At 55.7% G+C, this 13,355-nt stretch overlaps 4 protein-coding genes across 4 annotated transcripts; 1 reads left to right on the top strand and 3 right to left on the bottom strand.

The window, feature by feature from the left end:
- Nucleotides 1-68: 68 nt before the first annotated feature.
- Nucleotides 69-642, bottom strand: UV8b_02126 (uncharacterized protein; the record flags this gene model as incomplete). Its single annotated transcript, XM_043139624.1, has 3 exons — nucleotides 69-160; nucleotides 287-393; nucleotides 557-642. The coding sequence occupies 3 exons, from the start codon at nucleotides 640-642 to the stop codon at nucleotides 69-71; spliced, it is 285 nt and encodes a 94-aa protein (XP_042995558.1).
- Nucleotides 643-1,354: 712 nt separating this feature from the next.
- Nucleotides 1,355-2,177, top strand: UV8b_02125 (uncharacterized protein; the record flags this gene model as incomplete). The annotated part of the gene is made up of 4 exons (XM_043139623.1): nucleotides 1,355-1,572; nucleotides 1,632-1,647; nucleotides 1,824-1,960; nucleotides 2,027-2,177. 4 exons carry the CDS (start codon nucleotides 1,355-1,357, stop codon nucleotides 2,175-2,177), a joined length of 522 nt encoding a protein of 173 aa, XP_042995557.1.
- A 1,047-nt stretch (nucleotides 2,178-3,224) lies between these two features.
- UV8b_02124 (uncharacterized protein) lies at nucleotides 3,225-8,639 on the bottom strand (the record flags this gene model as incomplete). Its single annotated transcript, XM_043139622.1, has 2 exons — nucleotides 3,225-4,205; nucleotides 4,317-8,639. The coding sequence occupies 2 exons, from the start codon at nucleotides 8,637-8,639 to the stop codon at nucleotides 3,225-3,227; spliced, it is 5,304 nt and encodes a 1,767-aa protein (XP_042995556.1).
- A 640-nt stretch (nucleotides 8,640-9,279) lies between these two features.
- UV8b_02123 (uncharacterized protein) lies at nucleotides 9,280-9,579 on the bottom strand (the record flags this gene model as incomplete). The annotated part of the gene is made up of 1 exon (XM_043139621.1): nucleotides 9,280-9,579. One exon carries the CDS (start codon nucleotides 9,577-9,579, stop codon nucleotides 9,280-9,282), a length of 300 nt encoding a protein of 99 aa, XP_042995555.1.
- Nucleotides 9,580-13,355: the final 3,776 nt, after the last annotated feature.

The raw sequence follows: 13,355 nt of genomic DNA, 5'->3' as shown, positions 1-13,355 counted from the left end.
CCCGCGCGACTCATCGGCCAGGGCCCGTTCTCGTTCCATTTCTCTCGTCCGCTTTTTGCGAGATGTGTTCACGACGCATTCTTGACCAGCCCGGTGACTGTTTCCTCGATCTGCTTATCCGACAAGCCTTCCAATGACTGCGACTTTTCGTTTCCAAACTCTACAGCGAACAATTAGCTTTCCAGCCTGCCAGCCTACCAGCCTACCAGCCAGCCTGGCGCAACAGCATCGGGGAACGGCAAAGCCGAAGAGAGGTCGGTCTTCCTTGTCGGCCGCGGAGACGCACCGTATCTGGCGTATATCTTGGGCAGGGTCCCTTGAGCCTCGCGGATGAGGATGGGAACCTGGGGGTTGTTCTTCTTCATGGTGGGATAGGCGCGCGTGAGGAACGATCTGGACCGTCAGCATCCGCTGCCCCCCTCGGCCTGTTCAAGCGCCACGGCCAAAGCGCGCGCAAGGGAGGTCTCCCTTGCGGCGGCAAGGCGGCTTCGTTGCTCTTTGACGTCTTGTTCGGAGCGCTGGCGTTGGGTTTTGCCGGGCGGGCGTTGCAACGTACCGCACAGGGGCGCTCTGCTCGGAAGTTTGGCAGAACAAGAAGCGCACTTCCTTGAGGGACTTGGTGAAGGCGTATTTGCCCGACATGGTGGGGATGTTTGTGTGCCGCGGGGGAGAGGGCGGGCAGGTTCGAGCCGAGACTGCTGGGGATTGTTTGTTCTTGAAGTCTGGACTGGACTGGACTGAGGACGTTGACGTTTCTAACAAGAGCCACGGATAAGTGTGCAATGCACAAGTCCAGTCGCCTGGATTGGATGCATAAGTCGAAGCGGAGCAGGTTTATGCCGGGCTGGATAAACACCCGTCCGATCTCGCTGCCCCAGCTGCGCCGGCTGCCCCATCAAGTACGCGGCTGATCTCCGGACGCTCCGTTTTCCCCAAAATGACGGGACGTTAGGGGATCCAGCTCACGACGACGAACTTGTCGACGGCAAAGCGGCGACGACGACGACGACGACGACGACGACTTTCTTTTGGCAATTGCGAACCCTCCCCGCAACCTGGTCACCGGCGCCACCTTTGATTTCCGCCCCCCCCTACCCCCAGCTGAGATAGAAGAGCAAGTCCCGCCTGGTACGTGCATTTGGCCTCGACTCAACAATCCTCCAGCTGGCTGCTCTGCCCTTGGGCACTGGTGACGAGACGAGCATCCGGGCGCCTCTTTTTCAAAATCCTCTGTTGAGCAACGCAAGCCTACAAGACGCAGCCAGCCAAGCCCGCGCAAAAAAAAAAAAAAAAAAAATAAAAAAAAAATGAAACAAGCACAACAGCATCCCTCGCTAAACATGTTTCTGCAGCAATGGTCCCTCCGAGCACCCTCCTGCGCGCGTCGCGCCCCCTCTTCTTCCGCAGCGCCCCCCAGCCGCAGGCTTTCCGGGCCCAAGCCCAGCGCCTCAACCGGTTCCGCTTCCGCGACAGCGGCAAGAGGTGGCAGAGCACGGCCGAGGGGGCCCAGCAGCAGAGCTGGTTCAAGCGCGCGTGGGAGAGCGAGGTCGGCATCAAGACTGTGCACTTTTGGTACGGTGAGAACCGCACGCGGACCGGCAGAGCGACGAGTGGGCTGACAGCTGTGGCAGGGCACCCGTCATGAAAGTGTGTTGCCGACCCGTGCAGAGACTTTGGTCTTTTTTTTTTTTCCCCTTTTTTTTTCTTATTTTTTTGTCGTGTGTTTTGCTTGCAAGAACAAGGACACGCACACAACCGCGCGGCCCCGGCCTCCCCCTTTCACGCTCTTTTGTCGGCTAACCCGCGCTGCTTTGCTTCGCTAGTGGGCTCTCGTCATTGCCGGCATCTCGGATTTCGCGCGCCCCGCGGAAAAGCTCTCGTTTACCCAGAACTTTGCGCTCACCTGCACCGGGCTCATCTGGACGCGGTGGTGCTTGATTATCAAGCCCAAGAACTACCTGTATGCCTCGGACATGCCCCCCCCCCAGCAGCGTGTATCAGCTCAGCAGAGCGCTAATGTGAGTAGGCTCGCGGCCGTCAACTTCTTCCTCGGTCTGGTCGGCATCGTCCAAGTCTCCCGGATCGCCATGTACGAGTCGGCCAAGAAGAAGGGCGTTGCTGGCGTGGTGCAAGAAGCCAAGGACAAGGTGGACGAGGTCAAAGCTGGCAAAGCTTAGTTTCCCCCTTTCAAAGAGAGAGGGAAAAAAAAGGACCGGCGAGGAAGGAACCGGCGAGGTACATGCATGTCCGATGATTTTGGTTGCAACAACGAAATCAGCAGGACACAACATGTTGGGACCAATGGAAAGACTCCTGAGGAAAGACGTGGGAGCAGCGGAAATGAACATATTTTCCCCTCTCTTTCAGCAGGATGCTGGCAACTCGGGACGACGCCGTGGGAACGCGCTGCCACCCTGAGAGCTGCAGGCCAGCAGTTTTCTCGAAACAGACAAGACGTTGTTGGTCAAGGGCATAGTTTTGGGCGTGGAGTTAGTCTAGATGGCGCGCGTTGCACACGATTTCCATTGTCATCCGAACCGTCCCAAAGCTCGTTCTTTCCATGTGTGGTATTTTGCTCGGCTTTCCCGTCGGCGCGGCGTAGCGGCAAGACGCTCCGCGTCGGGATGCACCCCCGGAGCCTCAAGATCCTCGAGCGCGTATAACGCCGGCCAGTGCATCTACACAAAGCAGCAGGCCAGGCCAGATGCAGACTCCCAGCCCCAGCCTCGCCAAACAGGACCGACCAAGAAAACACGCCAAATGCCTCCCGCCGAACCCTTTTTGACGTCCATGACCCTCCCCTCCACAGCTGTCAACTGTGGACACAACAGACGACTTCCTCCCCAACGAACGCCATGCCAAAGGAAAAAAGGGGCACAAGAATGGGGCCAACCGCTCATACAAACATGGGCAGCAGCTGCCCGTTCATGCCGCGTAACATCGAGCCAAATGTACACACACACACGCCTTCGCATAACCCACGTCCAACGTGCCTGCGGATATCCAGGGGGCAACGAGCCTCCCGTCACAAAACGTCTCCTTCAAAATTCCGGCCTGCAGTCCCAAGCAGTACGTATAGATGGCAGGATATTGGCAAACGTAGAAAACATGCCTGTTGTCCAAAACGCAACGTGGTAACAAAAAAGAAGGAAAGAAGGAAAGAAAAAAAAAAGGGTACCATCATCCGGAGCCAGCTGGCAAAGAGCAGAAATACTGCGCCTTTGCTACCCCTCCGAGTGCCCGTCATTCAGGAGCATCTCCAAAACGATTTGCCTTCCAGCAAGTTCCGGGTGGCACATGCAAATCTTGACGGTCCCCTTGGACGTGTCGCCTGCCAGCAATGACTGTCCATTGGGCCCGTACGTCTGTTGCGACTGGAGGGCGTTGCCCCCCGTTGGCCCTCGAATGCCGTAGTCAATTACGCGCACGTCTCTCCCGGCAATGATCTGTCGCAGTCGGCCGTTTTCCGCGTTGCGCACCTCCACATAATCCTCGTTGAACAGGAGCAGGTACTGGCCGTACATGGTCGAGCCCCTGGCCTTCTTTTGCTTGCCCGTGTACTCCATAATCAGGGTACGGCTCACGTCGCCGTGCTTGTCCACGTATACCGCGCAATCCTCGTACGTGAGGATGAACTCGTTCTCGTTGAGTCGAAACATGCCTAGCGGCTTTTGATCCCGGATTCGGCTCGCAATGTTGGCGATGGCAGGCGCCTTCAGATCGGGTATGGACATTGGCTGCTTCTTATCCAGCGTCAACATCTCGACGCCCTTGGACGTGGCCACCGCCACGTACGTCTGGAAAATGCTGAGGGAGTAGCACTCGGTCGGCAGGTAGAACTCGTCAAAGTCGCGGAAGGTATTCGTGCTTCCCGTGGCCGACCTGCGGCTTCCAAACACTCGCGACTTCTTCTCCGTTGCCTTGTGATGGATGGGCTCCAGGACCTTGAAGGACGTGTGCAAGCCCTCTTTGCGTTTGTAAAACACCAGCAGCCTGTCCTTCATTCGTGCCGTTGCAAAGTACGTCACGTTGTTTGCGAGTCGCTGAGGAGCGCGGCGGGCGTTGTCGTAGACCGCAGGGGCAAACTCCGACACTGGTGCAATCACGTCCAATGGGTAGCAGATGAGCGACTTTTCCGCAATCACCAGACACACTGAAAACTCCTCCAAGACGGCCATCTGGGTCACTCGATTGACTTGAACCGACTGTCAAACCATTCAAAGTTAGGACAAGGGGATGCCGAGGGCCCAAAAAAGCCGAATACACAAAACAACACACAAGGGAAAGAAAGAAATGAAGAGGTGCATAAAACCTACCCGGGTCCATCCCCGAGGATTGGAAGGATCGGTAACAAAGACACCGTAATCAGTGCCAATGGCGATCAAGGTCTTCCCAAAGGCGGAAAATCCTGTTGCGCAATTGACCTGCGCGCGACACACGGGAGCGATGCCTTGTGCAGCACCCAGGATCTTCTCCAAATCTTGGACGGCTCGATCAAGGGGTGTGCCCTTGACCGGAACGCCCGATGCTCTTGCGTAGACGGAGCTGATGTCATAGTGGAAGGAGGCATCTGCCAACACCCGTAGCCTGAACGGCTCCGCATTCTGAGCGTACAACGCCTTGGCGTGCCTGGTCTTGGCTTCGATTATGCTCGTGCACCAGTCGAGTCTGTCTCGGGCAGAAGACGCGTACAGCGTGTAGACCTCGTGGCCGAGATGTTTCACCTTGAAAGGGTACAATATCTTGCCTTCTGCGTCGTTTGACGGGGCCGGTGTTAGCGAGTTTCCCGACGAACCTGTGGGCGCATGCTCCAGTCCAGGTCGTCCACCGTTCGTCGGCACCTTGCTGAGCTGGGCGCCCGACGGCGCGGCCGTTGTTCTGCCAAGGGGGGCGGTCAGGCCCTTTTGCTTCATGACCGGCTCGTCATTCATGCTCTCCAAGAAGAGGAGCGGCATCGGAATGGGTTCTCTCGATACATCGTATTTGCGCTCCCCACGCCCGTCCTTGGGTACGACAACCTTGGCCAGAATCAAGTAGTGGTCAAACAAGAGAGCATGCGAGTCGACCCACCTCATGCCCTTGGACCCCATCCTTTGCAGCTCGCCCTGCATGATGAGAACCCTGCCCAGATGATCCAGGTTCAGGACGGACTGGAAGCCGGGCCGCAGGACCAACATCCGGTCCAGCTCCATCATTTGGACTCTCTTGTTCGATTCTGCTACCTTGGCATCGCACTCGTGCGTCACGGCTTGTATCTCCTGGATGGCCTTTTGCAGGTTGGATTTCTCTTCGCTGTCCCCAATCATCTTGTGGTCAACGCTCTGAAGCAAGAGGATGTAACGTTGCAGACGCTGCAAGGGGGTGATGAGGAAATGGGTCCAGTCCTGCTTGGATGACGACTTGTGCTTCTGCTTGTCTTCGAGGAATTTCTTGAACAACATGTTTCTATCGGCTTCTTTCCGGACCATGTAGGTGGCCCTGGGATACCCCGTGGCATACTCAATGTAATCCGATTTGGCTTTGCGAATCCATTCGCGGAATATGTCGCTGAACCCGACGATCCACGGGCCCTGCTCCTGCTGACGATATTTGAGCTGCGCCAAGAGATGGTCCTTGTTGATCCGGAGGACCGTGTCGAGTTTTCCAAACACGGCCGCCAGCAGCTTATCTCGCCGGTCAGGGTGGATGATGGGGGGGATTCTTGTCCGGAGATCGTCTCTGTACAGCGTGCGGAAGATGTCGAGCTGCTTGATATAGTTTTCCTCGCCGGTGACGATTTCGTGCAGGATGTTCTGGCGATCGACTTCTTTTCGTGGCTTGGCCTCCCAGTCTTCCTTCTTCAAGCCGTAGAAAACATTCCAAGCGTCGGCGCCCTGGACCTCGTCGGCAAGGACCTCCAGATCCACCTTCTTCAAAGTGCGCGTGCAATGATGGGCATAGCAGCGGCCGCCAACCTCAGTCTCGTGCACCTTGGGAGAATAGCAGCCGGATCCGGTCAGCTGCCAGAGCACACCCGAGATGTGGCCCCCTCCAAACTTCACCCACTCTTCGTCGGGCAGGAGCACTTGAGACTCCAGCATTCGAGCCACAATTTGACTGCTCAGTGCCTCAGCGTCCGCCACGTTCATGGTGGGTATCTTGAACACAAACAAGTTGGTCAGAGCCTCGTCAATCGTCTTTCCTTTGAGGTCGAGTTCCCCTTCGCCCATGGCGCGGATCCAGGCTTCGATGCCACTCAAAGCCCACGGCTCCTCACATTTGTTGAACTCTCCAGCAGTCAGCCTGGAGGGCACAAACTTCTTCTTTCGTCCGCTCGGCAGTGTGATGCCCTCAAAGGCACCTCCGGCTGAGTTGTCGTTATCGGACAAAATCGAGCCTTGCTTGTGATGATGCCGGTGCTGCTTCTTGCGTTCTTCCGCCGCATCCGTCCTTGATCTGGCAGGAGCATGAATCTGCGGGGTATTGCTGTGACCACCGAGGGAGATTGATCTTTCCGGATGCGGCGTCTGTTGTCCCCCGGCTTCGTAGTAGTAAGCCTCAGGACCTTCTGCATGGTAATACTGGGCATCTGCGTTCAGAGAATGATACTGCTGGTGCTGCGAGCGGACACTATTGTGGGCCGAAAGCATAGAGCTACTGTCGGATCCAGGTCCTGGCGGTAGGGCGGGAAGTGGTCTGCTCGATATACCGGGGTGGTAGAAAAGATCCTGGTATTCATCTTTGCAAGGGGATTCGGTACCACTGTGCTGAGAGTGAATCGACACCCGCTCTTCTCGGCCCTCGTCGAAACTGAGGCGATGTGCCACCGGAGCTTGTAGCCCGCCCGTGCCGCCGTAGTCCATCTCGGCGTTCTGAAACGCGGCATCATCATCATCATAGTTGTCTCGCACGGAGTTGTGATTACCCGGAAAAGGCAGCGGCCGACCCCCTTCCTGCATTGACGAAGGCCTTGCCAGAGGGGCAGCGCCTGCGCCATAGACCAAACTCCCGGCGTAGCCACCGCTCAACATGCCCAAGTCCATGCCGCAATAGTCACTTCCGCTACTTTGAGACTGGTCCTCGTGGGAAGCAGGCGGGGCGGCGGCAGCAGGGGGGGGCGGAGAAAGGGTATGAGTTTGATCATCGGTAGAATTTCCAGCGTACGTAAATGCGCTATTACTGAAACGCTGGTCCTCCAGCTCGGCCTGCCGCATGGCCAGCACGCCTGCTGTACCCTCGGGATCATCGTCTTCGTCTTGGTCTCCGTCATCGTAACGCGGCTGGCTCGGAAGCCCCCTAGGCGAGAGTCTGGTCCCGGGAGGAGAATATGCCGACGCATTGTTATAATCGTATTCTCCGGCAACTTCTACGTCGATGGGCAAGGGCCGACTCTGAGACGTATAACCGCCACCTCTCAGCTCGGCCTCAATATCATGCATGATATTCTCCTGAGTGATTCGCTCATAATCGTCGTCATCGTCGTCGTCGTCGTCGTCGTCGTCGTCGTCGTCGTCGGGGTGTGGTAGCGGTCGTCCATGCTCGTCCCAAGGCGTGACTTCCTCCGGCACGTCCTCCATGGGGCGACTCGGCAGGGGAGCATTTGTTGGGTGCCGCTGCAGGCCCGTCAAAGTCTGAGGCTGCAAATCAGGCGATGAACTGGGAGACGTCGGAGGGTTTTGTCGCAGACGGCCATAGTATGAGGGCTGATCATTACTGTCGGAGTAGTTGGGGCTGACGGGAATGCGAGACAGCGTAGGGTAAGGGGGCTGAGATGGAGAATGAGCCTGTGACGCCCCGGCGAGATAGGGGGACGCTCCGTTCGGGCTGCCAGGTGAGTACTGAGCAGTTCCGCCGTATTGAGATGGATCAAATAAAGTCGGTGTGGCGGTTTGGGAGCCGGGCCCGGCAAACGAAGCGGAGCTTGGGAGGAATGACTGCTGGAAGCCGGGGGAGAATGACGGCGAGCGTATTGGTTGTGAAAAGGTGGCGGGGTACGTTCCGATGGGCGACTGTCCGTATCCTGGAGAGGTCGATGCGGCAGTAGGAGATGTGTAGGCGTGATCTGCGCCGGCATAGCCATGGTACGCAGGTTGGCGTTGAGGAACGGGGCTGGTTGTTGCATAGGCTGCAGGATTGTATGCTTGAGGGGTGTAGTTGGTGGTCATTGGCGGGGCTGGCTCGTTGTAGGAACTTACTCTGGGGGCAGAGAAGCGGGAAGATGGATGAGGATGGTAGGGAAGGGCGGCAGATTGCGACCTCTGGAAGCTTGCCGTCGACGCATGGACAAACGATTGAGGATCATACGTCGGTTGCGAAGGCGTCGGAGGGGTCGGATCGTGATACTGATGTTGGTACCCAGACATGGGGCTGCTGGGGGAGGCATAGGGATCAAAGGACGGATCGGCGCCGCCAGTTGAGCCGATCAAGAACAGCTCATCCTGGCTGCTGCGACCGGGGTGGTGATGACGGGACAGCGGGCGGTCCAGAGGGTAATTGTAGTAGGCGCCATCGTCGCCGCTGTTGAAGCTTTGGCGTCTGCCGAAACCAGTGCCGGAGCTTGTAGAAGCATCGTGCTGATCCGCGGCCCGTTGGTCAGACACTGCGTACCGAACAGGCGGAACTTGGCCGTAGCGGCGCTGGTCGTCGCCGCGAAACGACATGACGGGGACGACGGAGACGACGCAGACGGCGCAGACGGCGCAGACGGCGCAAGGGGAGGGAGGGCGCGCTGACAGCAAGTGCTGCTGCCACTTGTGAGAGAAAGAAGCCGCACGTCGACGTGGTGGACGCAGTCTGCTGCTGGCGGGGGAGGAGTCGCAGCGTCGGAGATGCTGAAGGGTCTGGTGGTCTGGTGGTCTGGTGGTCTGGAGGTCTGGAGGTCTGGTGGCCTCGCGGCCTCTGGCAGCTCAAGCAAGGCAAGCCGGCGGGTCAACGTTGCCGCGACAAGGCTTCAAAGTTTGGTGTGGATTATTGGTCGGGGCTGGTGGTAATGACCGCCAAGCGATACCAGGCCGCCGCCCCCATTGGAGACGTCCCGTCCTGCGTCAAAGGGGTGGGATATGATATGTGTCGGCACCTGCCCAGGGAGGTAGGTAGTAGGGCGAATGAATGACAGGTTTTCTGTGAGCGATGATGCGTTGGCTTTGGCCTTTGCAAGATCGAGCCGTCGCTGATGAAGGTTTGAGTTTAAAACTAGGTGAGCCTGGTGAGGGAGCAACTTTGCAGGGTGGTGGGGCTGGAGCTGGGGCTGGGGCCAGGCTGGATCTGGCTAACAAGGCTGCATGCACGGCTAACCGGAACCTACATAGGGAACCGAGTACGGGTATGGAGGCATGCAGCCAGCTTCTGACAGCTTGCTCGCTGGCAAAACCCTTCGAATGACACCAACAAGGCTTCGGCAGGGGTGGCCCGAGCCGGGTATGGGTACTTTGGGTCACGCATAACTTTAGTCTGGTTTATGCAAAAGATGAACCCCCGGTTGACCTCTGCTAAGCAAGCAGGCAGTTCCTTGCCCTGGCGAGCTGCGCAGTATTGCGGTAGACGTGCAGGGCAGGCACCAGACCTATTGCCAATTCTTCCAAGGCGGAAAGTGCCCTCCATAAATCAGCTCAAGGTCTGGCCGGGTGGGATTTGTGGCATCTGTTATTACGCCACACAGAAGCCACCAGATGGCCCTGTTGCCCATCTTGTCACGCATGGCAGGCACCGGCTATCAAGTTCCCGCGTCACCCAAGTATGTACACAGTACTTGGAGGCCTCGAGCGGGGTACAGAAAACTCCAGTCGGCACAAAAAACTCCAACAAAGGACGTTCCTTCCTCTCTCCCAGCCCCTTTAGTCGGCAATGCGCACCGTCCCGATTGCAGGCCCCCGATTGCAGGCCCCCGATTGCAGGCCCAGGCTGTCTGACTCAACCCGTCTCACGCATCTGCCGAAAGAGAGGCTGGCGAGCCCCGCCCCGACAAACCTCGTGGGAGAAGAGCGGCTTTCCAGCCTCGATGCAGATTTTTCACGCGAGCGGTTTGAGTAACAGGGTCTATGTCGAGAAACCTCGTCCCAAGCAAATGTAATGCGGGGAAATGACTTCGCCGCAAGATTCTGATAATGAATACCCTACAAACGAGCCAGGCGCTACAGGGCGGCGCCTGACGGTGGAAAAGCAACAGGTATCGCGGTATTCGAGGCCCAACAAAGCCGCACCTTCTGTGGCGTCACATGTTAGTGCAACAAACAAGGTTATTACTAGGCTGAATTATAGGGCCGGAAATACCTAGCAGGCGTGCCCGGTATGTAGTCATCTCAAGCCACAAGCCGGGTCAAGATGCGTCAATGCACGTCCTCGGACCAATATTATCGAGGCGGCATCAATCGCAGACATCGCCTTGCATGTCACGACAAAGTCGGCAGCCTTGATGGCAGATTCCGCGGCTGGGGCTACTTGGCATAGTAGGAACAGGCCAAACGCCCGCCTGGTAGCGAGACTGGAAACAAGCACGCCTCGCTTAAGGATAAACGGGAACTGGTAGCCATTGTGCCAGTCCTGCCGAATCAACATAGACGTGACAGGTGTTGGCAAGCAAGTCGAGCCTAGCGCCGCCTCGAGCCCTTGTTTGAAGTTTACCTCTCTGGTGACCGCGGTTTCCGTAATCGAAGGATTCCAGACCACAACGTCGGGGAAGAAAGGATGGGCAGAAAGTTGGGCGTTTTGCTGGGTACTGTCCACCTTAGTCGGAGCTGTAGTGCCCCTTACAGCAACAGAGTAATCTCCGCTGCCGGGTTTCCCCCTCGCGCGTCGATGAAGCACTGGGTATACATACCTATGAGTATACCCGGAAGACAGACCGCGTCGACAGACCAAATGGAAGATATATGGCAAGATGCAGAAACGCTCGTCCCCAATGTATCCAGGCGTATGGTGCAAGTCCTCCAGGCGATGAGTGAAATACAATTACGCGGTCCACCGACGTGGGTAATCAGCGCGGCTTGATCACGCGGTACGTAAGGATTCAGGTAAAAGAGATGAAGGGGTAGGGACTCGTAACAATAGCTTGGTCTCGTGGCAAAATGAGCTGTTTATATGTCTCGTCTGCAGGAGACCTGGGAACTCGGCGTCGACCAAGTCGGCGACGTTTTGATTTCCGTCTGTTGAGCTTGGAACGAGAATATGCATCAAAGATTTTCTTCCTGTTGCTTGATCTGCTGACGTACTTTTTCCGCGTTGTTGGCGCTTTCATTCATGGCTTTGGCCGTTTCGCCAATGCGGAAGTCGATTCACGAGGGTTCTTCAATCGTGCGGGATATAGACCTCGTGAAGATTTCTATTTCCCAAGGGCCAGACTCATATATTTGGATGCAGCAGGGGGGATTTCAGCCATCAAGACCAACGCGGCCGCCAAAAATCCAGAGAGAAGAATTATCCAGTGTTGGATGGCAGGTTGGAATTCTTTGTCTTGCCTTCTTCACCATCTCCATCTTCTCATTGAAAGTTGCCATGCATGTTACAGGATGAATCTCGAGGTATGAAACCATGAGCTTGCGTCCTAGATGACTGCTTCGTATCCAGTCTCCCCGCCAACACCATTCTTGAGACTAGGACTCTGCGAGAAGACTGTCGACATTGCTGCCACCTTGGGTATACCCTTCACGGAGCAACATTCGGCAATCGCGAAGCTTGCCTTCGAGCCGTTAAAAGTGTGCGTGCGGGTCAAGAGAAGAGAGAAACGGGCGTGTTCCCGCAATTTTCCCAGACGCAATGATATGAGTTGAAACATGGCTCATCTAATTCTCACCCATGACAAGTCATGTTAAATGGGCAAAGGGGGAGAATATGCCATGGTTGTCAAAGAGAAAAGCCATCTGTCATGTAATGCATACATCTGTGGTCTTGCGGTGACAGCAGGCGTCGACAAAATCCTCTCCAAAGCGTTCGTTACATCTCTTTTCATATTCCTGTTGTTCACGTATGTAGTGCTCAACTTGCCTCGCTACGCCTGCTCGACATTAATCGCCTAACCTCCACCAAGTTGCCATCCGGATCTCACGCAGTGCATGGGCATGCTTTATTCATACATACTGATAAAATATGTATACACTCTTGCTCGAATTGGAGTATTCTGTAGGGCAATGAAAGTAAGCCCAAGCAGCTCCGGGGCTGGCGTATCATCATATGGTAGATTTAGTGTCTTTGTTTCGAGTCCCAGCGATTGTTCATAAAAGTTCCAGTCTTGCCATTTCGGCTCACTGAAAGACAAAAAAAGTCCAACAAGGAGTAAGAAGAATGTAGAAGACGGCGATACTCCAGAGGTGCTGGGCAACGACGACCAGCGCGGACGTGTATATGCCGCAACTGCAAGACCAACCAGCTCAGAGCCGAAAGGAGAAAGGGAAGGAATATTGTGACAAGATACTGTCAGTAGTTGCCACCGAGATAAATCGCCGTGTGTGGGCCGGCGACATTTGTAACGACGCCAAGGCGCGATGGAATCAGGCGTCCTACACTTTGGTGCGTATATGATTTCAAGGATGTCGGTGACTTTGACGGTGGAAAAAAGACTGAGCCGTGTTTTATCTTATGATGCCGCGAACAGACTCGATGCTTTTCTTTCTTTCCCAAGGACTAGTTTAACAGGTCAATGGTGGCAACAAGGACTTTCTAACGTCTGCGTTCCACCTCTCCAGCGTCCACAACAAAGGCTTGTTCTACCCATTGGTATGCTTCGCATTGGGAGATAGATTTTGAAGAGCCAGCATGTGTTTCTGGACTTGTGCTGGTCGACTCGTTCATTTCGGAGAGTCGAGCGTACACTGCAAGCCATTCCATTTTTCAGCCCAAAGCGGCCATGGCCACGGTAAAGGATTTGTAATTTGGACTGCCATTGTGATGGGAAGTTTCGAAGATCAACGATCAAGTCGCGGCAAAGAAAGGTGATTGCTGGCCTCGTGGCCCCTGCTTGTAAAATTGCCTACGGGGTGATGTACATAGGTAATGGACAAGATAAAATGAGATGCAATCGTGAAGGCCGATTATGGTTTATTTTGCCCGGCTGCAAGAAAGAAGACCCAACAGCTAAAACTGCAGACCAAATTTGCTGCACTGTGCTTACGGTACTGCGTACACTGCAGACACCCACTGGCCGTGCCTCACAATGCCAGGTCAGCATGCAGTAATATTGCCTAAAGACCATGCCCTCCTAGAACCGCCAGCATTATCTTTGGGAATGACGGATGCTATTACGTGTGTATATTAATTTTTTTGGTATGCTTGGCCTCTTAGCATTGCGCAAAGGAAAACATACACGCACCAGCTGTTTGCTGTGGGCTGGTCACGTGACTGGGTGTGCATTTCTTCAACTTTGGAAGCCAGTTGCCGAGATGAAG

Source organism: Ustilaginoidea virens, chromosome 2 (assembly GCF_000687475.1).
Source record: "Ustilaginoidea virens chromosome 2, complete sequence".
NCBI classification, from domain to species: Eukaryota; Fungi; Ascomycota; class Sordariomycetes; order Hypocreales; family Clavicipitaceae; genus Ustilaginoidea; species Ustilaginoidea virens.
The sequence above is the reverse complement of the archived record's forward strand: the minus strand, read 5'-3'. Positions and strand labels throughout refer to the sequence as shown.